The sequence below is a fragment of the Callithrix jacchus genome, chromosome 12 (genome assembly GCF_049354715.1).
Source record: "Callithrix jacchus isolate 240 chromosome 12, calJac240_pri, whole genome shotgun sequence".
NCBI lineage: Eukaryota > Metazoa > Chordata > Mammalia > Primates > Cebidae > Callithrix > Callithrix jacchus.
In genome coordinates, this window is record NC_133513.1 from 30,230,684 (window position 1) to 30,255,997 (window position 25,314).

General features: G+C 47.6%; 1 protein-coding gene, 1 long non-coding RNA gene and 1 other non-coding gene across 8 annotated transcripts in view; 2 read left to right on the forward strand and 1 right to left on the reverse strand.

Annotated features, from left to right (window-relative positions):
* Positions 1–1,333: 1,333 nt before the first annotated feature.
* LOC144578615 (uncharacterized) lies at positions 1,334–1,877 on the reverse strand. Its single transcript, XR_013524780.1, has 2 exons — positions 1,739–1,877; positions 1,334–1,554 (listed from the first exon to the last, which is right to left on the reverse strand). It is a non-coding gene; the product is annotated as an uncharacterized LOC144578615 (long non-coding RNA).
* The window catches only part of SRCAP (Snf2 related CREBBP activator protein), a 42,656-nt gene continuing 19,151 nt past the window's right edge, over positions 1,810–25,314 (forward strand). For 2 of the 6 annotated variants that reach the window (XM_035267420.3, XM_035267421.3), the window contains exons 1-19: positions 1,810–2,077; positions 3,556–3,629; positions 4,248–4,510; positions 7,623–7,874; positions 11,938–12,123; positions 12,344–12,484; positions 14,891–15,113; positions 15,229–15,506; positions 16,143–16,236; positions 16,373–16,462; positions 16,964–17,137; positions 17,229–17,554; positions 17,658–17,835; positions 18,061–18,197; positions 18,575–18,744; positions 18,888–19,080; positions 20,725–20,861; positions 20,952–21,138; positions 24,797–24,966. In XM_035267420.3, the coding sequence (XP_035123311.2) occupies positions 4,457–4,510; positions 7,623–7,874; positions 11,938–12,123; positions 12,344–12,484; positions 14,891–15,113; positions 15,229–15,506; positions 16,143–16,236; positions 16,373–16,462; positions 16,964–17,137; positions 17,229–17,554; positions 17,658–17,835; positions 18,061–18,197; positions 18,575–18,744; positions 18,888–19,080; positions 20,725–20,861; positions 20,952–21,138; positions 24,797–24,966 (2,990 nt within the window). In that variant the 5' untranslated portion in view covers positions 1,810–2,077; positions 3,556–3,629; positions 4,248–4,456. Of the gene's footprint in view, positions 2,078–2,194; positions 2,371–2,776; positions 2,850–3,064; positions 3,206–3,555; positions 3,630–4,247; positions 4,511–7,622; positions 7,875–11,937; positions 12,124–12,343; positions 12,485–14,890; positions 15,114–15,228; positions 15,507–16,142; positions 16,237–16,372; positions 16,463–16,963; positions 17,138–17,228; positions 17,555–17,657; positions 17,836–18,060; positions 18,198–18,574; positions 18,745–18,887; positions 19,081–20,724; positions 20,862–20,951; positions 21,139–24,796; positions 24,967–25,314 lie in introns of those variants that run through there. The other 4 variants (XM_017978866.4, XM_035267422.3, XM_078345161.1 and 1 more) reach the window with 3 other exon arrangements.
* LOC118146578 (small nucleolar RNA SNORA30/SNORA37 family) lies at positions 15,926–16,054 on the forward strand. Its single transcript, XR_004732432.1, has one exon. It is a non-coding gene; the product is annotated as a small nucleolar RNA SNORA30/SNORA37 family (small nucleolar RNA).

Here is a 25,314-nt window from a genome sequence, read left to right on the forward strand (position 1 = left end):
TTTTTTTTTTTGAGACAAGAATTTCAGTCTTGTTGCCCAGACTGGAGTGCAATGGCATGATCTTGGCTCACCGCAACCTCTGCCTCCCGGGTTCAAGTAGCTGGGATTACAAGCGTGCACCACCATGCCCAGCTAATTTTGCATTTTTAGTAGAGCTGGGTTTCTCCATGTTGGTCAGGCTGGTCTTGAACTCTCGATCTCAGGTGATCTGCCAGCCTTGGCCTCCCAAAGTGGTGGGATTACAGGCATGAGCCACTGCACCGCTGCCTGAAGTATTAATAAAATCCAGAATATTAAAACACTATGTAAAGTGGCTGGCAGGGGATGGTTCACACATGTAGTCCCAGCACTTTGGAGACTGAGGCAGGCAGATCACCTGAGGTCAGGAGTTTGAGTGTGGTAGTGCACATCTGTAATCCCAGCTACTTGGAAGGCTGAGCCATGAGAATTGCTTGAGCCCAGGTGGCAGAGGCTGCAGGGAGCCAATATTGTGCCATTGCACTGTGGCCTGGGTGACAGAGTGAGATTCCATCTCGATAAATTAATACATAAGTAAACAAACACTATGCAAAGCACATCAGAAGGCTAAACTTGACCTTAAGATCACATGAGTGTGAGACACTGAACTATATACTTCAGTGAACTACAGTGAAATACACTCTGCATTTAGGTGGTTCTTTAGAGCTATTTTTTTTCATAATTTTTTATTTACTGTAGAGAGGCGGTCTCACTATGTTTCCCAGACTGGTCTGGAGCTCCTGGCCTCAACTGATCCTCCTACTGCCTCAGCCTCCTAAAGTGCTGGAATTACAGGTGTGAGCCACCGCACCTGGCCCTTTAGATCTTTCAGGGCAATTTCACACCAGCAATTCTATCCTCACTTTACATAGGAAACTGAAGCTCAGAAAGGTGAAGTTAATTGCTCAAGGTCACACAGCAAGGAGTTAATGGCACAAGGCTAGGTCCAACCCATTCAGACTCTGGCTTGGGCTCCCCTCTTCTGGGGGTAATGGGAGAAGGGTCTAGAAAAGATGGGCATCATCTACTTTTTTTTCAACCCAAACTTCACCTTAAAATGGGACCAACAATTCCTTCTTCACAGGAAAGGGCTAAATTGAGCGGAGGAAGGGGAGCTTCATCAGAGCTTCCTAACCTGGCCTCGTATGGTGGGCTTCAGGTGGTAATTCTTGTGCATTCTCGTGGCTGAGACTGCTTGGCCAGGAATCTTGACTTCAGGATCTTTCACTGTGTTTAACCCCTGAACCTCAATTCGTTTGTAAAATGGAGCATTGTCAGGATTAAAAGAGATAATCAATGCACAATGTAGCATCAGTAGAAGGTAGCTGCTATTTATTGTTCTATTCTGGGGTAAAGGTGTCTGATTCTCAAAGGGGGGTTCTTAACCTATAAAGTTTGCGAACAGATGGCAAATGTGTTTGAAAGCTATCAAGAGACCATCCTGGTGTAAAACGAAGCAGCGCTATAGAAGTGGGCTGCCATGGGAATCTGGAGGCCCAGGTTCCGCTACTAACTTGCTTCATCTCACTGGGTGATCTGTAAATAAAACAAGAGGTGGCGGTGGTCCGAGCTGTGAGCCGCAATGCAGCCCCAGGTAGCTCTAGGGAGAGACAGTAAAGGCGCTCCGAGGAGGGGCGCGCGCGCAGCCTCCGGGAGACTACACGTCCCAGTCTGCCTTGCGCAACGGGCGGCGCCCTACGCTGCACGCGAGCCTCCCCACCTCCAACCCTCCAGTTACTGTCTCTCGCGAGAGGACGGGCCGCGCCGGCGGTAGCGATAGCGAGCTGTGGTGGTTGTGGTGGTGGTGGCGGCCGAGACGGCGGCGGCCATTTTGGTGAGGCCTCGGGAGCAGCGGCGGCGGTTCCTGGCAGTAGCGTCTCCCCTTTTTCCCACCCACCGTCTGCATCTGTGTGCTGCGAGAAGAAGCAGTGGAGGCAAGGCGGTTGCAGTAGCCGCAGTCCCCACGGGAGTTTAAAGGCCTCGAAGGCGGTGGCCAAGAGGGGGCCCTCCCCCCTCCTCGGCGGGAGGGGGGGTGGTGCGCACGCCCCCGAGGACGCAGGTAAGGAGAGGGAGACAAGATGGCGGACGCTCTACAGTTCCCCCTCCCCTGACGGCTGACTGCGCGCGCATCTTTCCGCCACCGCCTCCCCTCCCACCTTCCCGGGGTGCTGCGCGCGCACCCTCAGCCGGGGCCCCGGGGCCGGTGCGCGAGGCTGTCTGCGCGCGCCCATAGAGACAGACTGAGGGGGTCAGGCCGGCCGGCGTTGGGCCCCGGCGCGTCTCCTCGTTCCTCCCGCCCTTCTGCGCACGCGTGCCTCAGCAAGCGAGCGAGCCCTGAGAGGACGGACCCAGGTGCGCTCCTGCCCGCCCACCAACCCAGTCACCCTTCAGGGGCGCGCGGGAAGAGGAAGGGGGGCGTGGGACGGGTAGTCGGGGCGCGCGCCCACCACATCCAGCCAGGGGACCGGGATCTGGCTGCATGAACCCTCCCTTCTCTCAGCCCTTCTCGGTCTGGTGACGGGGGACGCGCTCCCTGACGGGCTGAGATGAGGGGCTTCCCAGCCCCGCGACCCCTGTGTGCGTGGGCTCGGGTTCTGGCGGGAGCCCCCGGGCCGTGCGCGCAGCCGGCTCACTCCGCCTCCAGCCGCGCACGCGCGGGCCCCTCCCCCGCCCGCGAGCACGTTGGGTGGGGTGGGAGCCGAGGGGGTGGGGCTATCAGGGCTAGTGGCAACTTCGGCAGAGGTCAGGGGTCACGCGGGGTCAGTCCGCTGAGAGGGCAGGGGAGATGGTCACGAAACCTGAGGTCAAGAGTTCCGGCTTGTTGGCTTTTGGTGAGCTCGAGTCCTGGGAATGTGTGGCGGAGGAGGTAGTGAATCAAAGGCGGCACCGTGGTTTAGGGATTTCCTTAAACACTGGGGAAGCACTTCCGGGCCTTGTGCAGGTTCACCCTGCCTGTTTTTCCGGTGCGTGGTTTTGGCAGTGCGGCCTCCCTCACTTTTGACTGCTCCTGAGGCTCTCTTTGCTGTGGTTCTTGTGTTTGGGGAAGTGTCTGATGGCGCAGGTATGGGATTGACAGCGCCCTGCCCTGAATCCTGGGCGGATTTTCCTGTGACCAGCATGTTTGCTGACTCTTCTCGGGAGGTCCAGTGTCATTTCTGCGTTCAGCCCTCATTGGAAAGGCACACAGGCAGGTAGCACATTTCTGAGGTTCTGGATATGACAGCCTTTTTTTTTTTTTTTGCTGTATATTTTTTTGTCCTCCATTGGTTGAGTCTTTACACTTAAGATTTTTGAACTTTCTTCTTTCACTTTTCTGCTCCTCCCCCTGGGAAGGATTTTATGTCCATACGGAATTCACAAAATGTGATTTGCATTTCTCAGAAATATGAGCTTTTCCTACTACTGTACATTTTCTCTTTCAAGTCTTTGAACTGATTGGAGTATATGTAAACAACTCAAAAAAACTGGAGTAAATAATATGCTTTGATGGATGTTGGCAAACGTGGAAGAGTTTCTCACTGTTCTCTCCTGTTTTAGGCGTGATTCCCTTCAGTACGGCGGCACCGTGGAAGTGCAGACTTTCACAGGGGGTGTGGTCTCAGCTCACACAGGTAAGGGATCTGCTATCATTTCGTGTGCTGATGCTGATGGGAGAAATGTTTGAGTTAATGAGAGGAATTATAGATCAGTTCTTGTGGATTTTCACTCTAGAGAACCATGAGAATGTTTGCATATGGTTTTTCTGTGGAGGGTTTTATTGTAGTGAACAATAGATACGAGACTGTGGGCTGAGGAAAACGTGGTGACCCTGGCTCTACCAGGAAGAGTAGCAGGTTTTCCATGGTTTTGGCATCATACTATCTGAACTGAAGTTCTCCTGCCACTTTCTTACTCTGTGACCTTCTGCAAATCGTAAGGTCTTCTTAACTTATGAAACAGATTGTATTAGAATGTAAGCTCCATTTAGGTCAGGGATCTTTCCTGCATGGCTCTATCCTTGGTGTGTAGAAGGAAGTTAATATTTGTTATGGTGTGAAAAGCACCTGGTTTTTAAGGTAGATGTGAGGATTACAGAACACATCAAGAAAGTAAAGTGTCTCATCCATAATAAATGCTAAAGAATGTAACCTGTAATTACTGTATTTCTCTTTATTCAGTGCTATTTCTGTTTTTTAAAAATAATTTTTTATCTTCTTTAATGACATTTCTATCTTTTTTACCCACTTTAGGTGCTCCAGAGGCTGGTGGACCTGAGCGGAGGCTGGGACGCCCTGGTGGGCCCCGGGCCCTGGAAGGCGGGTCCCGGTGGCCGGTGGCCCAGAATGAGGCCAGCTCCCAGCATGCCCTGCAGCCGGACGCAAGCCCCTCGGCCAGCAGCAGTGGTGATAACGACCCAGTCATTCTTCAGGCATCCAAGGAGGAGCCTGGGAGTGGGACCATGCAGAGCAGCCCCACCCCTGCTCGCCCTCAGTTCCCAGTCCTACAGACACAGGTTTGAAAATGGGGAGGGTTCCTTCTCTGCTTCTGCTTTGTGGATTGTTGGGTCTGAGGCAGAAGAAATGTGGCAAGGGAATATTTGTGGAGATTTTTGGAGAATCTTCGGTGCTCAGATGGGCTGGGCTGTAGTATGTCTGTTGGATAATCACTTTCTATTTAACATTAGTGTAATGTTATCTCCAAGAGTGCAAAAGCTCCTCATTACCTGAAAAAGGCTGAATTAGGCTAGGTTGGAAATGGAGGTTGGGGAAACATGCTTTTAAGACCGTACACTTGGAGAATAGTTTAACTTCTGTCAGAACTGAAACCAAGATAAAACTGTGGATGGTGTGTAGTGTTTATTCCTTTCTCATATCAAGGAACTGTGTGGGGTAGGAAAAAAAGCATGGCTTTGAAACTGCACACATCTAGATTTGTGTACAGTTAGTTTTCTTTTTTTTATTTTAGTTTTTTAACTTTTTTATAAAAAAGATTCCTTTATTATGTCAACCTCACATGGAGGCCATGCTAATCTTCTCTGTACCTTCCCAGGTTTAGTATATGTGTTGCCGAGGTGAGCAGTGTAGTAAGCTTTGATGTTTATAAATTTGGTATTTATTTTTTTGCTCACCTTCAGCTGTTTTGATTGAGTTAATTTGATATTTATAATTTTCTGAGAAATGGGAAATTTGGGATATACAGTCTTCTGTCATTTAGCTGAGGTAGCAATTTGAGTGGCACAGTGTAAGGCTTATGTCCTAGAGTGAATTTGTGAATTCCCTGAGGATCCACATTTCAGTAGGATTTTGTTTTCCTTTTCTTTTTTTTTTGAGATGGAGTTTCGCTGTTGTTACCCAGACTGGAGTGCAATGGCACGATCTCGGCTCCCCCTCCGCCTCCTGGGTTTAAGTAATTCTCCTGCCTCAGCCTCCCCAGTAGCTGGGACTACAGACTATGCGCACCACCATACCCAGCTCATTTTTGTATTTTTAGTAGAGACGGGGGTTTCACCTTGTTGACCAGGATGGTCTCGATCTCTTGACCTCGTGATCCACCCGTCTTGGCCTCCCAAAGTGCTGGGATTATAGGCGTGAGCCACTGCGCCCGGCCCCCCTTTTCTTTTCTTTAGCACTGTTGCCCAGGCTGTAGTGCAGTGGTGCAATCTTGGCTCACTGCAATCTCTGCTTTCTGGGTTCAAGCAATTTTATCCTGCCTCAGCCTTCTCAGTAGCTGGGACTAAAGGTGTGCACCACCATGCCCAGCTGATTTTTTGTATTTTTAGTAGAGACGGGGTTTCACCACGTTGGCCAGGATGCTCTTGATCTCCGGACCTTGGGATCCGCCTGCCTCGGCCTCCCAAAGTGCTGGGATTACAGGCATGAGCCACCATACCCAGCCTTTTTTTCCTAACTTTTTTTTTTTTTTAAGATGGGGTTTCACCATGATGGCCAGGCTGGTCTTGAACTCCTGACCTCAGGTGATCCACCCACCTCGGTCTCCCAAAGTGCTAGGATTACAGGTGTGAGCCACCGCGCCCGACCAACTTTTTTTTTTTTTTTTTTTAATTGAGACGGAGTCTTTCTGTTGCCCAGTCTGGAGTGCAATGGTGTCATCTTGGCTCACTGCAACCTCCGACTCCTGGTTCAAGCGATTGTCCTGTCTCAGCTTCCTGAGTAGCTGGGATTACAGGCATTCCCCCACCATGCCCAGCTAATTTTTTGAATTTTTAGTAGAGATGGGGTTTCACCATGTAGGCCAGGCTGGTCTTGAACTCCTAACCTCATGATCCACCTGCCTCAGCCTCCTAAAGTGCTGATGTTATAGGTGTGAACCACTGCACCCAGCCCTGTTTTCCATTTCTTAATGCTTTTGTAGCACATTGCAAAGTGATGCGTTGGGTGTTTGAGAACAGTAGCCATCCCCTGCCCCTGCCTGTCCAGTGAAGAGGTTAAAGTGGCTTGGGATTTATTGGTGTCTTTTGAATTTAATGGTAGCTCACATTTATTACGTAGGTGAATTTGCTATACTTGCTGCGAAATGGGAAAATAGAAACTTGTTTATGTGAATGAAATCACTGAGGCTCTGAAAGGATCAGAATTTGAAATCATATGCTATAGATAGATAGGTTTGTGTTTTGTTTTGTTTTGTTTGAGATGGAGTTTTGCTCTTGTCACACAGGCTGGAGTGCAATGGCATGATCTCAGCTCACTGCAACCTCTGCTTCCTGGGTTTAAGTGATTCTCTTGCCTCAGCCTCCCGAGGAGCTGGGATTACAGGCACCCACCACCATGCCCGGCCAATTTTTTGTTTTTTTAGTAGAGACAGTGTTTCATCATGTTGGCCAGGCTGGTCTTGAACTCTTGATCTCAGGTGATCCACCCACCTCAGCCTCCCAAAGTGCTGGGATTATAGGCGTGAGCCACCGTGCTCAGCCCCTCCTCCCCACCAAGGAGTTTCACTCTGTCATCCAAGCTGGAGTGCAGTGGCACAATCTTGGTACACTGCAACCTCCACCTCCCAGGTTCAAGCGATTTTTATGACTTAGCCTCCTGAGTAGCTGGGAAAACAGGAACCCACCACCATGCCCAGCTAATTTTTGTATTTTTACTAGAGCCGGGGTTTCACCATGTTGGCCAGGCTGTTCTTGAAATCAGGTGATACACCTACCTTGGCCTCTCAAAGTGCTGGGATCATAGGCGTGAGCCACTGCGCCTGGTCTGTTTGTCTATCTAGCTATCTATCTATATATGTTCTTAAATTTGGAAACTGTGTAAATGGCAGAACATAATTTTTGCATGTCAAGTGTGTATAAATTTGGCTCTGGGAATCCCTTATTAAAACTTTATCCTGTCCGGGCATGGTGGCTCACACCTGTAATCCAAGCACTTTGGAGGCCAAGGCGGGCAGATCACCTGAGGTCGGGAGTTTAAGACCAGCCTGACCAACATGATGAAACCTCATCCTTAAAAAAAAAAAAAAAAAAAAAATTTTATCCCAAATGTTTGTGTTGATGAAACTAACCTTACTCTCCAGAATTTTTTCTTGTGAAGATGGACTGAAATAATGTACCAAAAATATTTAGCACAGTGCTAAGCATTCATTTTCTCTATCATTTTCCTCTTTTTTAGATGGTGTCGGACGGCATGACAGGCAGCAATCCTGTGTCCCCTGCCTCATCCAGTTCCCCAGCCTCTAGTGGGGCAGGTGGCATCTCCCCCCAGCACATAGCTCAAGATTCTTCTCTGGATGGACCTCCAGGCCCCCCAGATGGTGCAACAGTGCCCCTGGAGGGGTTCAACTTACCCCAGGCTGCTGACCTGGCTAACAAGGGCCCAAAGTGGGAGAAAAGCCATGCCGAAATCGCAGAACAGGCCAAGCATGTATGTATTAGAAGGGCTTATGAGGATTCTTGGGCATCATCTTGCTTAAACTCACACGTCCTCTGGGTATTTTATGTTTCTTTTCTTTTTTGTCTGGATTTAGGGTCTAGGTTCTACTTTAACCTGTATGATTTTGAGCAAACTGCTTGTATACTGAGCCTTTTTTATTTGCTGTAAATAAAACAGGAATGATATAATGGTTTATAGGCTATCATGAGGTTTAAATTGTAGGAGCAAGGCTGGGTGTGGTGGCTCGCACCTGTAATCCCAGCACTTTGGGAGGCTGAGACAGGCAGATCTCTTGAGCCTGGGGAGTTCAAGACCAGCCTGGGTAACACAGTGAAACCCCATCTCAATAAAAAGTACAAAAAATTAGCAGGGCATAGTGGTACATGTCTGTAGTAGTCCCAGCCACCCAGGAGGCTGAGTTGGGAGGATCACCTAAGCCCATGACGCTATGACTGCAGTGAGCCATGATTATTAAGCCACTGCACTCCAGCCTGGGCAACAGAGTGAGATCCTGTCTCCAAAAGAAAAAAATGAGAAAAGAGACATGAAAGCACTTTGTAAACTGTGATGCCCTTAAGATTTACTGGTTTCTACGGCTTTTTTTTTTTGAGATGGAGTTTTGCTTGTTACCCAGGCTGGAGTGCAATGGTGAGATCTCGGCTCACCGCAACCTCCACCTCCTGAGTTCAAGCAATTCTCCTACCTCAGCCTCCCGAGTAGCGGGGACCACAGGCACGCGCCACCATGCCCAGCTAATTTTTATATTTTTAGTAGAGACGGGGTTTCACCATGTTGACCAGTATGGTCTCGATCTCTTGACCTTGTGATCCACCCACCTCAGCCTCCCAAAGTGCTGGGATTATAGGCATGAGCCATCGCGCCCGGCCAACTTTTTTTTTCCTTTGAGATGGAGTCTCACACTGCTGCCTGGGCTGGAATGCAATGATGCGATCAGCTCACTGCAACCTCTGCCTCCGGATTCAAGCAATTCTTCTGCGTCAGCCTCCTGAGTAGCTGGGATTACAGGTACCTACTACCACCCCTGGCTAATTTTTTAGTAGAGATGCGGTTTCACCATGTTGGCCAGGCTGGTCTCAAACTCCTCACCTTGTGATCTGCCCACCTCAGCCTTCCAAAGTGCTTGGATTATAGGCATGAACCACCACGCCTGGCGGTTTTCTACTTATTTCTGTCCTGCAATCTGTGTTATGTTTATCCAGTGTTAAGTGTGGTCTCTGGGCCAGCAGCATCAGCATCACCTGGGAACTTGTTAGAAATATAAATTTTCTGCCAGGCTGGTGGCTCATGCCTGTAATCCCAGCACTTTGGGAGGCCAAGAAGGGTGGATCACCTGAGGTCAGGAGTTCTTAGGTCTGGCCAGTATGGCAAAATGCTGTCTCTACTAAAAATATAAAAAGTAGCTGGGAGTGGTGGCACACACCTGTATTCCTAGCTACTCAGGTGGCTGAGGCTGGAGAATTGTTTGAACCTGGGAGGTAGAGGTTGTAGTGAGCTGAGATCATGCTACTGCACTCCAGCCTGGGTGACAGAGTGAGTGTCTGTCTCAACAAAAACCAAAGAAATGCAAATTTCTTTTTCTGGGTACCCCTCACCTACCCATTTGAAACTATGGGGGTAGAGCCCAGCAATCTGGTTTTTTGTTTGTATGTTTGTTTTTTGAGATGGAGTTTTGCTCTTGTTGCCCAGGCTGGAGTGCAGTGGCGTGATCTCCACTCACTGCAGCCTCTGCATCCTGGGTTCAAGTGATTATCCTGCCTCAGCCTCCTGAGTAGCTGGGATTACAGGCATATGTCACCATGCCTGGCTAAGTTTTGTATTTTTAGTAGAGACAGGGTTCTTCTGTGTTGGTCAGGCTGGTCTCGAGCTCCAAACCTCAGGTGATCTGCCTATCTCAGCCTCCCAAAGTGCTGAGATTACAGGTGTGAGCCGCTGCACCTGGCCAGCGATCTGCTTTTTATTTATTTATATTTTTTATTTGAGATGGAGTTTCGCTGTTGTTAACCAGACTGGAGTGCAATGGCACGATCTCGGCTCACTGCAACCTCTGCCTTCTGGCTTCAAGCAGTTCTCCTGCCTCAGCCTCCCGAGTAGCTGGGACTACAGGCGCGCACCACCATGCCCAGCTAATTTTTGTATTTTTAGTAGAGACGGGGTTTCCTTTTGTTGACCAGGATGGTCTTGATCTCTTGACCTCGTGATCCACCCGCCTCGGCCTCCCAAAGTGCTGGGATTATAGGTGTGAGCCACTGTGCCTGGCCTATTTTTTTATTTTTTTTAAGAGACGGGGTTTGCTGGGCGCCTGTAATCCCAGCTACTCGGGAGGCTGGGGCAGGAGAATTGCCTGAACCCAGGAGGCGGAGGTTGCAGTGAGCCGAGATGGTACCATTGCACTCCAGCCTGGGTAACGAGAGCGAAACTCCGTCTCAAAAAAAAAAAAAAAAAAAAAAAGACAGGGTTTCACCATGTTGGCCAGGATGGTCTCGATCTCTTGACCTTGTGATCCGCCCGCCTCATCCTCCGAAAGAGCCACCGTGTCTGGCCTCGATCTGTTTTTAAAAGCCTTCCAGGTGACTGTGGTGCCTACTCAAGTTTGAGGGCAGCTAGTCTAATATCCATGTTTTTCTTGATGTTTCCTTCACAATCAAGCCATTTAGTTCTCTCTCATCTATCTGGTTGTCATTTTTCTCTGATGTAGTTTTTATCAGGAAAGGAAAGAAATAACAAAGGCAGAGGCTGGGTGCAGTGGTTTAACGCTTATAATCTGAGCATTTTGGGAATCCCAGGCAGGCGGATTCCTTGAGCCCCGGGTGTTACAGAACAGCCTGGATATGGTGAAACCCTGTCCCTACAAAAAAAAAAAAAAAATAGCTGGACATGGTTGCATGTGCTTATAGTCTCATCTACTAGGGAGACTGAGTTGGGAAGATAACTAGAGCCCAAGATGTTGAGGCTGCACTGAGCTGTGATTGTGCTGTACTCTAGCCTGCACAACAGAGTGAGGCCCAGAAAAATCTCACTTAGATTTCTGAGTGAGATTCAGAAAAAAGAAATAACAAAGGCAGTTGTCCTGAATTTTTTGAGTCATCTGTCAAAAAAATTTCAATGCTTTTTTTTTTTTTTAAATGAAAGGTAATCAGGCCAGGCGTGTTAGTGCCTCACTTTGGGAGGCAGATTTGGGCAGATGACAAGGTCAGGAGTTTGAGACCAGCCTGGCCTACGTGGTGAAACCTCATCTCTACTAAAAATACAAATATTAGCTGGGTGTGGTGGCCGGCACCTGTTGTCCCAGCTACTCAGGAGGCTGAGGCAGGAGAATCTCTTGAACCCGAGAGTCAAAGGCTGCAGTGAGCCGAGATTGCACCACTGCGCTCCAGCCTGGGGGACAGAGTAAGACTCTGTCTCAAAACAAACAAAAAAAGACCATCAGTGTAGAAACTTAAGTAAAGGTGACCACTCTTTTTTACATGTAGCCAGTGTGAAACATTTTAATGTATCACTTTTTAGTATTTTTTGCATAAATACATACATTTTTGCAACAGCAGTATTTTTAAAAACAACATTATATGAATTAGGCATTATAGCATGTTTCTAACCTTAACGCATACTCTGAGTATGTAGAATTCTACAGTGATGATGACGCCTTATTTCTATAGTCAGGAAGGAAGTATGTATTACCTACTCCTCTGGGAAGCTCCCCTTGGCATGTGTTTTGCCAAGTCTCTCCTATGTCAATGGGGTGTGGAGATTGTGTTAAATAATGGAAAGAGCATAAAATTTGGTGTCTGGAGTTCTCAGATCTATTTTTGATTCCTATCTTCTACTTCCTTAACCGTGTGATCTTGGGCAAATCACTTAATCTTCCTGATCTTTTTTCTCTCCTCTGAAGAAAGTAGGATACCTGCCTGTAGGTTTGGTATGTGGACTAAATATAAGCATAACACACTCAGCCCAGTATAGTCTTCAGGAATTCAGCCATGGCAGTGAGTGGAATATGCGTTTAGAACTGTTGATTAACCTGGCTCTCCCTCATTAGGAGGCCGAGATTGAGACTCGGATTGCTGAGCTGCGGAAGGAGGGTTTCTGGTCACTGAAGAGGCTGCCTAAGGTGCCAGAGCCCCCTCGCCCCAAAGGTCACTGGGACTATCTGTGTGAAGAGATGCAGTGGCTCTCTGCTGACTTTGCTCAGGAGCGCCGTTGGAAACGGGGTGTAGCACGTAAGGTAGGTCTTCCACTGGAACTACCTTCCTTTTTCTTTTGAGGTCTGTGCTTTCCCTTGAAGGGTGGATTAGCTGGAAGGGGGGACCAAACAGAATAGTGTAGGCATTAAGAGGCAGACTCTTGACTTTCCAGATTGCTTGGCCGTGATTATTTTCTTTGCCTTTGGGTTGGTGGGGAAATTTGGCTTTGAGTGTTTTCACCCTGGGTCTTCATTCCCATAGGTGGTACGCATGGTGATCCGGCACCACGAAGAGCAGCGGCAGAAAGAGGAACGGGCCCGGAGGGAGGAGCAGGCCAAGCTGCGTCGAATCGCTTCCACTATGGCCAAGGATGTCAGGCAGTTCTGGAGCAATGTGGAGAAGGTAGGCAGTAGGGATTAGGAAAGGCAAAAAGCCATGGTTTAGATTGGTAGATGGCATGGTAGTAGGAATGATCAAAACTTCTCTTTGAGAGAGTAAATTAATTTCAGGCAGTTATAATGACATTTATGTTATGTGGATAAAGTATAGTGGCAAAATATGGGTCCTGACTTTGGGGATTAATAGTTCTTCTTGACACCTCTAGGCTATCTGTCCCTTGCAGGGCACGTAGCCTGTGTTTTCTTCAGTCTTGTCTCCTGCCATGTCCGTTTCTTCCTTCCATTCCACACCCACCTTTCTTTTATATATCTTTGGCCATTTACATATGGACTTTATGCTGCGGCTGGGAATGCCTTTCTCATGTGCCCTTACCTATTTTTTAGTTATCTTGGACAGAGTCTTGCTGTGTTGCCTAGGCCGGAATGGAGTGCAGTGGTATGATAATGGCTCACTGCAGCCTCAACCTTCTGGGCCCTCGAAATCTTCCTGCCTCAGCCTCCCAAGTATCTGGGACTACAGGCACCTGCTACCATGTTTTGCTAATTTTAAAAAAATAATTTTTTTAAGATGGGTTTTCACCATTTTGGTTAAGCTGGTCTTGAGCTCCTGACCTCAGGTGATCGCCCACCTTGGCCTCCCAGAGTGCTGGGATTACAGGTGTGAGCCACCACGCCTAGCCAAAAAGTTTTTTGTTTTGTTTTTGAGTTGGTGTTTCGCTCTTGTTGCCCAGGCTGGAGTGCAGTGGCGTGATTTTGACTTACTGCAACCTCTGCCTTCTGGGTTCAAGTGATTCCCCTGCCTCAGCCTCCCCAGTAGCTGGGATTACAGGTATGGGCCAACATGCCTGGCTAACTTTGTATTTTTAGTAGAGACGGGGTTTCTCCATCTTAGTCAGGCTGGTCTCCAACTCCCAACCTCCATGTTGGTCAGGCTGATCCGCCTTCCTTGGCCTCCCAGAGTGCTGGGATGACAGGCATGAGCCACGGTGCCTGGCCAAAACAATTAAAAAAAAAAATTTTTTTTTTCCACTTTTTTTTTGAGACGGAGTCTTGCTCCCTCACCTAGGCTGGAGGGCAGTGGTGCAATCTTGGCTCACTGCAACCTCTGCCTCCTGGGCTCAAGTGATTCTCCTGCCTCAGGCTCTGGAGTAGCTGGGATTACAGGCATGTGCTACCACATCTAGCTAATTTTTGTATTTTTAGTAGAGACAGGGAATTGCCGTGTTGGCTTAGCTGGTCTTGAACTCCTGACCTCAGATTATCCCCTGGCCCTGGCCTCCCAGTGTTGGGATTACAGGCATGAACCACTGTGCCTGCCTTAAAAATATTTCTTGTGGAGATAAGGTCTTGCAGTTACCCAAGCTGTCCTTGGCTCAAGTGGTTCTTTCACTTTGGCCCCCTAAAGTGCTGGGATTATAGGTGTGAGCCTCATGCCTGGCTTCATCTACCTGTTCTTTTTTTTTTTTTGAGATGGAGTCTTGCTTTGTACCCCAGGCTGGAGTACAGTGGTGCAATCTGGGCTCACTACAACCTCTGCCTCCTGGGTTTAAGCGATTCTCCTGCCTCAGCCTCCCCAGTAGCTAGTATTAAAGGCACCCGCCACCACACCTGGCTAATTTTTGTACTTTTCGTAGAGACTGAGTTTTGCCATGTTGGTCAGTCTGGTCTCAAATTCCTGACCTCAGGTGATTCTCCTTCCTTGGCCTTCCAGAGTGCTGAGAATATAGGCGTGAGTCACTGTGCCAGGCCGACCTACCTATTTTTTTTAGATCCAACTCCAGCCAGGTGTGGTTATGCATGCCAGTAGTTCCAGCTACTTGGGAGGCTAAGGCAGGAGATCATTTGAGCCCAGGAGTTTGATGTCAGCCTGGCCGACATAGTGAGACCTCATCTCTTAAAAAACAAACAAACAAAAAAACTGGTCGTGGTGGCTCACGCCTGTACTCCCAACACTTTGAGAGGCTGAGGCGGGTGGATAACCTGAGGTTTGGAGTTCAAGACCTGCCTGACCAAAATGGAGAGACCCCGTCTCTACTAAAAATACAAAAAATTAGCCGGGTGTGGTGGCACATGCCTGTAATCCCAGCTGCTCCAGAGGCTGAGGCAGGAGAATCACTTGAACCCAGGAGGTGGAGGTTGCGGTCAGCCAAGATCGCGCCATCGCACTCTAGTCTGGGCAACAGGAGGGAAACTCTATGCTAAAAAAAAATAATTAATTAAAAGAAAAATCCAGATTGGAAACCTTTTTTCCACCTGAAGCCAAACTGGCTCTTCTTCCTGCGTAAGCCCCTTAAGGTTATTAGCTTTATTCTTCTGAGAGGCCCCCCAGGATCTAGCATAAAGGAGGCTTCTCTAAACGTTGGGTAGGAGTACATAAATGTGAACATGATCCCTTTCACTACTGTGGCAGGTGGTGCAATTCAAACAACAGTCTCGGCTTGAGGAAAAGCGCAAAAAAGCCCTGGACCTGCATTTGGACTTCATTGTGGGGCAAACTGAAAAGTACTCGGACCTTCTGTCTCAGAGCCTCAACCAGCCATTATCCTCCAGCAAAGCAGGCTCTTCCCCTTGCCTTGGCTCTTCCTCAGCTGCCTCCAGTCCTCCACCCCCTGCTTCCCGCCTGGATGATGAAGGTGTGTGTTCTCTTTGGCCCTGTTACTGTTCCCCACATACCCTTTCCAGAGCTGAAAAACCCACCCTGTGGCTTACAGGGCCCGTGGACTTTGTGACCTTGTTCTCCTGCTATAGATGGGGACTTTCAACCCCAAGAGGAGGAGGAAGAGGATGATGAGGAAACGATTGAGGTTGAAGAACAACAGGAAGGCAATGATGCAGAGGCCCAGAGGCGTGAGATTGAGCTGCTTCGCCGTGAGGGAGAACTGCCACTGGAAGAGCTGCTCCGTTCCCTTCCCCCTCAGCTGCTGGGAGGGGCTTCCAGCCCCTCTCGAACCCCCTCATCTCATGATAGTGACACCCGAGATGGGCCCGAAGAAGGTGCTGAAGAAGATCCCTCTCAGGTGTTGGAGGTATAGGCAAAAGGGACGGAGGGAGGGTTCAGAGTGGGAGCAGTTCTGAGTTCTGGGTTATGAGATTGGTTGCAGGTTTTGGGAGTTCTGCCAAGTTGCAGACATTTGAGCTCTTTGGAGATGGCCGTGGAAGAATCTGGGGCAAGTTGCAGTTTGTGATTGGCAGTTTTTGGTGCTATAGTAGAAGAGCATATTGCACTTTACTCTTGAAATTACTTTGTGTTCTTGAAAAAGATCACACTTTACTCTTTAAATTGTTTTGTGGTCGTGGTCTGACCCTTACTTGCCACTTCTCTGAACGTGCCCTAATATTCCCTTACTGGCCTATAGGTTGGAAGCTGGCATGGTACCCTTAGTCTTTTCTGTTTCTCCATATGTCTTGAGTACATGGGGATGTGTCAGGTGCCTTTATTTCTTACCTGGCACTTTCACAGGTCCTTCCCCAGGCAGTGGGGCCAGGATTTGGTAGCTGGTGCTGAGAGGAAACCCTTGATTGTATCCTTGCCCTGGGATTGTACCAGTGGTAGCTGTCACTCAATGGGACAGAGATCCTCCTGTGACATGTTTTTTAAGTTTGTGCCGTTTTTCTGCTACTCTAAGCTTAGGCCCTTCCCTTTTTTATCTTTTGCCATACAGGTAAAGGCTCCACCCTCTGCTCTCACACAGTGCAACAAACGTCCTTGGCATCCAGATGAAGATGATGAAGAGTTTACTGCCAATGAGGATGAAGGTCAGGCCTTTTCTCTATCCCGTTGCCCCTTAGCCCTTGAGTGAATTTTCTGGACCTAACCTTTCAGGCTTTCTCATCTCTTTCATTTAGACTATGTCCTCTATCCCTATTGATCCTGCTTCTGTCTCTTTTCTAGCGGAGGATGAAGAGGACACAATAGCAGCTGAGGAACAGTTGGAAGGGGAAGTGGATCATGCCATGGAACTGAGTGAATTGGCTCGAGAAGGTGACATTCACCAGACATTTTACTAAGCATCCACTTGGTGTCTTCCCTGTGCAGTACCAAGGATAAAGAGATGAATAAGGCACTTTTTATCCACCCTGGAGGAATTCCATGTCTAGCGACAAAGACGGACTTGTAAATGAGTAATAATAAGTAGAAAGTAATGAGTGCTTATGATAGAAGTTTAAATGGTGATATGGTAGTGAAGTGGAGGGGAGAGCTAATGTAAGAAGATAGGGACAATAATTGACTTGAAGTTTGAGAGGTTCACCAGGTCAATAATGTCCTTCCCAGCAGGTGTCCTTCCCACCCCTCATGGCATTTGCCCAGATTGTGGGGCTGGGCTTTGCTAGCTAATGCTGAAAGTAAGCTCTTTTGTCTCCCCTCAGACCTGGGTCTAGCAGTATCTACAAAGACATAGGTAAAATCAACTGGTACCACTCAGACCTCTCCATCTCCCTCCCCTCAGAGCAACCAAAAGCTTCCCTTTTCCTTTACTTCCAGGTGAGCTTTCCATGGAGGAACTATTACAGCAGTATGCAGGAGCCTATGCCCCAGGCTCTGGGAGCAGTGATGATGAGGATGAAGATGAAGTTGATGCTAATATCTCTGACTGTGAACCAGAGGGGACCGTGGACGCGGAAGAGGTTCCTCAAGAGGATAGTAGCAGTCAGTCAGGTGAATATGTGGTCATGAAGCAGGAGATGGGTAGGGTAGCCATTGGAGGAGCAAGTATGGTGAAGCAGTAAGCCTTGGTCTTGTGCTTTAGACTCCGCAGAGGACCAGAGTGAGGATGAGGAAGATGAGCATTCAGAGGAGGAAGAAGAAAGTGGAAGTTCAGCATCAGAGGAATCTGAATCTGAAGAGTCTGAGGATGCCCAGTCACAGAGCCAAGCAGATGAAGAGGAGGAAGATGATGATTTTGGGGTAGAGTACTTGCTTGCCAGGGATGAAGAGCAGAGTGAGGCAGATGCAGGCAGTGGGCCTCCCACTCCAGGGCCCACCACTACTCTAGGTCCAAAGAAAGAAATTACTGACATTGCTGCAGCAGCGGAAAGTCTCCAGCCCAAGGGTTACACCCTGGCCACTACCCAGGTATCCCCAGATTCTGGCCTCTGCTTTCTCATGTCTTGACTTTTTGTGCTCCCATGACAAATGCCTCATTTCTATTGTGTTGCTTCTTTTTCCTCTCTGCCAGGTAAAGACACCCATCCCCCTGCTTTTGCGGGGCCAACTCCGGGAGTACCAGCACATTGGACTAGACTGGCTGGTTACCATGTATGAGAAGAAGCTTAATGGCATTCTTGCTGATGAGATGGGGCTTGGGAAGACCATCCAGACTATCTCCCTGCTTGCCCACTTGGCTTGTGAGAAAGGTAAGTAGGCAAGGCCCCTTCTTTTATGCCCCCTAGTCTAGCTCCTTGGGGAGCTTGTTCAGTGGTGACTTCAGCTTCATTAACTCTGGTCATTAACTGTATAGAGAGGACAGTGTAGGTGCTAGGATTCCTAGAAAGGACCAAAGGATGGTCAGGGTTATAACTGTGGAATCGGAACCACAAAATTTATATTTCCTTACCATCTCTCATTTTTTTACCAAACAGGTAACTGGGGTCCCCATTTAATCATTGTTCCCACCAGCGTGATGTTGAACTGGGAGATGGAGTTGAAACGTTGGTGCCCCAGCTTTAAAATCCTCACTTACTATGGAGCCCAGAAAGAGAGGAAGCTCAAGCGGCAGGTTCGATCTTTCATGTGGTCACTTCCCCTCATTGATGCCTCCTTAATTTTTAAGCCCTTTTCTCAGATGAGTTCCTTTCCCTCCTCTTTAAAAAAAAATTTTTTTTTAATTTTTGTAAAAATAGAGATGGGGTCTCACTATGTTACCTAAGTTGACCTGGAACACCTGGGTTTAAGAGATCTCCTGCCTCAGCCTCCAGTACTGAGATTACAGGTGTGAGCCACTGTGTCCAGGCCCCTCCTCTTTCTGTCACTCCATTCTTTTGCTGGGACTGTCTCTTCTAACCTCATTTCTGTCCTTTGAGGAGCTTAGCATATCTTGCTTTTGTTCTCTTTTCTTCTTATCCCACTGTCTGCTGTCTGTCTTTGATTCCTCAGGGCTGGACCAAGCCCAATGCCTTCCATGTGTGTATCACGTCTTACAAGCTGGTGCTGCAGGACCACCAGGCCTTCCGCCGTAAGAACTGGCGCTATCTTATTCTGGATGAGGCGCAGAACATCAAGAACTTCAAGTCACAGCGCTGGCAGTCACTCCTCAACTTCAACAGGTGGAGATGGAGATGGGGATTTATGGAAGGGTTGACTTGGCTTGAAGGGTGGGCTGCCTGGGTTGAGGAATGTATCGGAATTCCCAGAAGGTTGGGAGTTTGCTGACCATCCTCCCTCCATCTGATTCTCTTTCTCTTTGCAGCCAGAGGCGCCTGCTCTTGACGGGAACTCCCTTGCAGAACAGCCTCATGGAGCTGTGGTCCTTGATGCACTTTTTGATGCCCCATGTCTTCCAGTCTCATCGAGAGTTCAAGGAGTGGTTCTCTAATCCCCTAACTGGCATGATTGAGGGCAGCCAAGAATATAATGAAGGTCTAGTCAAGCGCCTCCACAAGGTAGGGCCTGCAATAGTTTGTCAGGATATCCAGAATGAGGAGGAACTCTTAAGGGCAGTGCCCAGGAAATCCTTGGGGAGAGGACAGTCTGTGCCAGGCTGAACTCACTCAGTTGTCAAGCTGCAGTGTTCTAGTGACTAACCCATTGCCAGATTGAGTGACCTCATGTTAGTCATAAATTCTGTTACTTATTTTTATTTTTATTTTTTTTTTGAGACAGAGTGTCGCTGTGTCTCCCAGGCTGGAGTGCAGTGGCGTGATCTGGCTCACTGCAACCTCCGCCTCCTGGGTTCAAGCAATTCTCCTGCCTCAGCCTCCCGAGTAGATGGGGTTACAGGTGTGCACCACCATGCCTAGCTAATGTTTGTTATTTTTAATAGAGACGAGTTTTCACCATGTTGGCCAGACTGGTTTCAAACTCCTGACCTCAAGTAATCCGCGCCACCCACCTTGGCCTCCCAAACTATTGGGATTATAGACATGAGCCACCAAGCCCAGCCTGTTTGTTTTTGTTGTTTGTTTTTTCTTGTTTTTTTTTTGAGATGGAGTCTCGCTCTGTTTCCCAGGCTTGAGTGAAATGGTGCGATCTCAGCTCATTGCAACCTCTGCCTGCTGGGTTCAAGCAATTCTCTGTCACCAGGACAGAGTCTTGCTCTGTCACCAGGCTATAGTGCAATGGCAATCTTGGCTCACTGCAGCCTCTGCCTCCCAGGTTCAAGTGATTCTCCTGCCTCAGCCTCCCAGGTATTTGGGATTACAGGTGTGCAGTACCACGCCCAGCTAAATTTTGTATATTTAGTAGAGATGGGGTTTCACCATCATGGCTAAGATGGTCTCGATCTTCTGACTTTGTGATCTGCCTGCCTCGGCCTCGCAAAGTGCTGGGATTACAGACTTGAGCCACCGCGTCCGGCCTTCATATTTAAATTTCTGATTTGATATCTTTAATTGAAAGCTCCTCTTGAACTCACACTGTTCTTTTTTTTTTTTCAAATAGAGAAAAGGTTTTTCCATGTTGGTTAGGCTGGTCTCAAACTCCCTAAGTGCTGGGATTGCAGGCATGAGCCACCGTGTCTGCCCCAAACTCCCACTGTTCTAAGCCAGACGTCTCTAGCCTATAGCCTATTATTTCTACTTCATCTTGGTCAGTCACTATCATTTGTAAACTAAGCTAGAAAACAGGGAGTCTTCCGTAACTATTACTTTTCCTTCATTTACCTCCCTTCCTTCACTTTTTCCACGTCACTGTAGACATTGATGACTGTGTCCTATCAGATTTAATCTTCTGAGATTACAGATTTGCCTTTTATCTCCTGTCAAGGCTACAATTTTTGTCCTTCTAGATATATTTTGATCATCTTGTAAACTTAAAATCACTCCTCAAAATGTAGTTTGAGTTTTCTCTCCTGCGTAGTTGGTCTGTCCACAGTGCTTCCTTACATCACTTCCTGTGTTGTGCTGTCATTTTCTTTGTGTCTGTCTCTTTCAGCAGACAGTTGTCTTGAAGGCTTGCAGTTGACTCATCTTTGTGTCGTTGGTGTCTGACATAGTGTGCTGTATGGCTTCATTAGTGTTTGCTAAGGGGCTTAGGCTGGGGCTCAGTGCTTGAGTTCTCCTATTAGCCTTCCACTTACTTGCTTTTAGGTTTTGAGGCCTTTTTTACTGCGCCGAGTTAAGGTGGATGTTGAGAAGCAGATGCCCAAAAAGTATGAGCATGTTATCCGCTGCAGGCTCTCCAAGCGTCAACGCTGTCTCTATGATGACTTCATGGCACAGACCACGTAAGGGAGGAAGGAGGGTGGGTCTTGGAACTTGAGATTAGAGTGTAAGTGGCTGTTAGGATGTCCTATTTATTTTTCCTCTTTCCCCAGAACTAAGGAGACACTAGCCACAGGCCATTTCATGAGTGTCATCAACATTTTGATGCAGCTGAGAAAAGTTTGCAATCATCCAAATCTGTTCGACCCTCGACCTGTTACCTCCCCTTTCATCACCCCAGGCATCTGCTTCAGCACCGCCTCTCTGGTGCTTAGGGCCACTGATGTCCATCCCCTCCAGGTAAGTATGATTCTGTTAATGTAAAATGTAAAGGTTATTGGAATTACCCCAACCATGTACCTCTTTACATTAGACTATGGTCTGACTTTTTGCATCCTTATTACTCCTCTAAGTATCATTCCCTTGTTTTTATTTGTACTCTAGGCATGTGACTTAACAATGGTTTGACATAATATTTTTTGACTTTACTATGAATTAATCAGAATGTAACTCATCGTGAATTGAGGAGCATCTGGACTTAGAATGGTTCAACTTAAAATATTTTACTTTTTGATGGGCTTATCGAAGGTATTAAAGGGTATTAAATTAACGACTTGCTGAGGGTTTATTGGGATGTAACCTCATTGTAAGTCCAGGAGTATCTGCACCACATTTTGTTTATCTGTTCATCTGTCAATGGGCACTTGGATTGTTTTCACCTTTTGGCTGTTGTGAATAAGGCAATGAACACAGGTGTACAAATATTTCTGCTTTCTTTTTTGGGTATTTACTTAAAAGTGAAATTGCTGTAACATACAGTAATTACATTTCTACGTATTGGAAAAACCGCCACGTGTGTACCGTAGTAGCTGCACAGGTTACATTTCTACCCTAGCAAGACACAAAGGTTCTAATTTCTCCACATCCTTGCCATTACCTGTTACTGTTTTTGTTTTGTTTTGTTTTTGTTACACCCATATTAATGAGTGCGAATTGGTATTTCATTGTGGTTTTGGTTTGCATTTCCTTAATGATGAGTGCTGTCAAGAATCTTTTCATGTGCTCGTTGGCCATTTGTATATATCTTTGGAGAAATGTTTATTAAAGACTTTGCTAATTTGGGGGCTTTGTGTGGTGGTTGTTCAGTTGTAGGACATTATATACTTTGGAAATTAACCCATTATCAGTTGTATAACTTGGAAATATTTTTGTCACATTCCATGAGTTGCCTTTTCATTCTGTTGATAGTGTCTTTTGATGCACACTCTTTTTCTTGGAGGTTTCTTCCAGAGACAAGGTCTGTCTCCAGTGGTGTGATCATAGCTCACTACAGCCTTGAACTCCTGGGCTGAAGTAATCTTTCCGCATCAGCCTCCCAACTAGCTGGGACCACTGGCATGCACTACTATGACTGGCTAATTTTTTTTTTCTTTTCTTGAGACAGAGTCACCTTGTTGCCAGGCTGGAGTGCAGTGGCGCAGTCTTGGCTCACTGCAACCTCCACCTCCTGGGTTCAAGTGATTGTCCTGCCTCAGCCTCCTGAGTAGCTGGGAGGATAGGCATGTGCCACCATGCCCAGCTAATTTTTGTATTTTTTGTAGAGATGGGGTTTCACCATGTTGGCCAAGATGGTCTCAATCTCTTGACCTCATGATTCACCTGCCTTCGTCTCCCAAAGTGCTGGGATTACAGGCTTGAGCCACTGCAGCTGACCCTGCTAATTTTTTTTCTCTTTTTCGTTTTCTTGTGGAGATGGTGTGTCACCATGTTGCTCAGGCTGGTCTCAAACTCCTGGGCTGAGTAGCTGGAACCATATGCATGCACCACTATGCTTGACTGATGTTTTTATTTTTTATTTTTTGGTAGAGCTGGGGTGTTAATATATTGTGTAGACTGGTCTTGAACTCCTGGCCTCAAGTGGTCCTTCTGCCTTGGTCTCCAAAAGCTCTGGGATTATAGGCCTGAGCTACCACACCTAATTAAAAAAAAAATTTTTTTTTTTTTTTTTTTTTAAGCCGGAGTTTCTCTCTTGTTACCCAGGCTGGAGTGCAATGGCGCCATCTTGGCTCCATTGGCAACCTCCGCCTCCTGGGTTCAGGCAATTCTCCTGCCTCAGCCTCCTGAGTAGCTGGGATTACAGGCACGCGCCACCGTGCCCAGATAATTTTTTGTATTTTTAGTAGAGACGGGGTTTCACCATGTTGACCAGGATGGTCTGAATCGCTTGACCTCATGATCCACCCGCCTCAGCCTCCCAAAGTGCTGGGATTACAGGCGTGAGCCACCGCGCCCGGCCTAAATTTTTTTTTTTAGACAGGGTCTCGTTCTGTTGCCAGGCTGGAGTGCAGTGGTGCAACCTCAGCTTACTGCAGTCTCCACCTCCCGGGTTCAAGTGATTCTTCTGCCTCAGTCTCCCAGAGTAGCTGGGACTACAGGAACGCACCACCATGCCCAGCTAAGTTTTGTATTTTTAGTAGAGACAGGGTTTCACCATGTTGGTCAGGATGGTCTTGATCAGTTGACCTCATGATCCACCTGCCTTAGCCTCTCAAAGTGCTGGGATTACATGAACCACTGCGCCTGGTTTTTTTTTTTTGGAGACAGAGTCTTAACTGCCCAAGCTGGAGTGCAGTGATGCAATGTGAGCTCACTGTAACCTCTGTTCAGATGATTATCCTGGGTTCTAATGATTCTTCTGCCTCAACCTCCTAAGTAGCTGGGACTACAGGTATGTGCCATCATGCCCAGCAAATTTTTGCATTTTTAGTGGAAATGGGGTTTTACTATGTTGCCCAGGATGGTCTCAAACTCCTGACCTCAGGTGATCTGCCTGCCTCAGCCTTCCAATGTGCTGGTATTACAGACATGAGCCACTGCACCTGGCCACACTTTTAAATTTTGGATGTAGTCCAGTTTATTTTTTTCTTTCGGTGCCTGTGTCTTTGGCATTATATCCAAGAAATCATCAAATTGGCATATTTGACACCATGCATTGTATTATTGCCCTTTTTTTTTTTTGACAAGAGTCTCACTCTGTTACCCAGGCTAGAGTACAGTGATGCAGTCTCAGCTCACTGCAACTTTTGCCTCTTGGGTTCAAGTGATTCTTGATTCTTGTGCCTCAGCTTCTCGAGCAGCTTGGACTACAGACATGCACAACCATGGTGATTCTATCTTTAGTAGAGATGGGGTTTCACCAGGTTGGCCAGGCTGGTCTCCAACTCTTGGCCTCAAGCGATCTGCCTGCCTTGGCCTCCCAAAGTAATAGGATTACAGGCGTGGGCCATGGTGCCTGGCCTATTATTTATTTTTTTACTTTTTTTTTTTTGAGACAGGGTCTTGTTCTGGGGTGCAGTGGCATGATCATAGCTCACTACAGCCTCAACCTCCTGGGCTCAAGAAATCCTCCTGCCTCAGTCAGCCTCCTGAGTAGCTGGGACTACAGGTGCACACTACCATACCCCGCTAATTTTTGTATTTTCTGTAGAGACGGTGGTCTCACCATGTTGCCAAGGCTGATCTCAAATTCCTGGGGTCAAGCAGTCCCCCAGCTATGGCCTCCCAAAGTGCTGGGATTACAGGTTTAAGCCACATGCCCAGCCTTTCATTTTAGAGTAAGGGTGTACATGTACAGGTTTTCTTTTGTGGGGTATATTGCATAATGCTGAGGTTTGGGTTACAATTGATCCTGTTACCCAGGTTGTGAGCATGGCACCCAATAGGTTTTTCAGCCTTTCCCACCATCCCCTGCCATGGTAGTTTCTGGTATGTATTGTTCTCATCTTTATGTCCATGTGTACCCAATGTTTAGGTCCCACTTGTGAGTGAGAACATGTGGTATTAGGTTTTCTGTCCTGTGTTAATTGACTTAAGGATAATGGCCTCCAGCTGCATTGATGTTGCAAAGGATGTGATTTTGTTCTTTTTTGTGACTGTTTTGTGTTCTTTCTTGTGGCAGCGGATAGACATGGGTCGATTTGACCTTATTGGCCTGGAAGGTCGTGTCTCTCGATATGAGGCAGACACATTTCTGCCCCGGCACCGCCTCTCTCGCCGGGTACTGCTAGAGGTGGCTACTGCTCCTGACCCCCCACCCCGGCCCAAGCCAGTCAAGATGAAGGTCAACAGGTATAAGGACTAAGGAATGAGGGGATGATTCCTAGAATAAATGGCTGAAAGCTGGCTGGAGGGGATCTGGGGTAGGAAGAAAAGAGTTGGATGCATGGCTGGAATTGGGTGCAAATGTGTAGGGAATCAGGGAGAGAATAACTGGAAGAGGGTACTGGGATGGGCTTTCGTGTTTGTCACTTTTTCTCCCTTTTTCTCTGTTGGTTTCTGTTATCTCAAATTCCTAACCCTCTTTTTCTTTTGGGTCTCTTGCCTTTCCTTTGCTTTTATAATGTTTCTCGGCTTCATTTTCTTCTTTCTTTGATTTTCTTATTCTTCTTCTCTCCCTACCCACTCCCTTAATTTTTC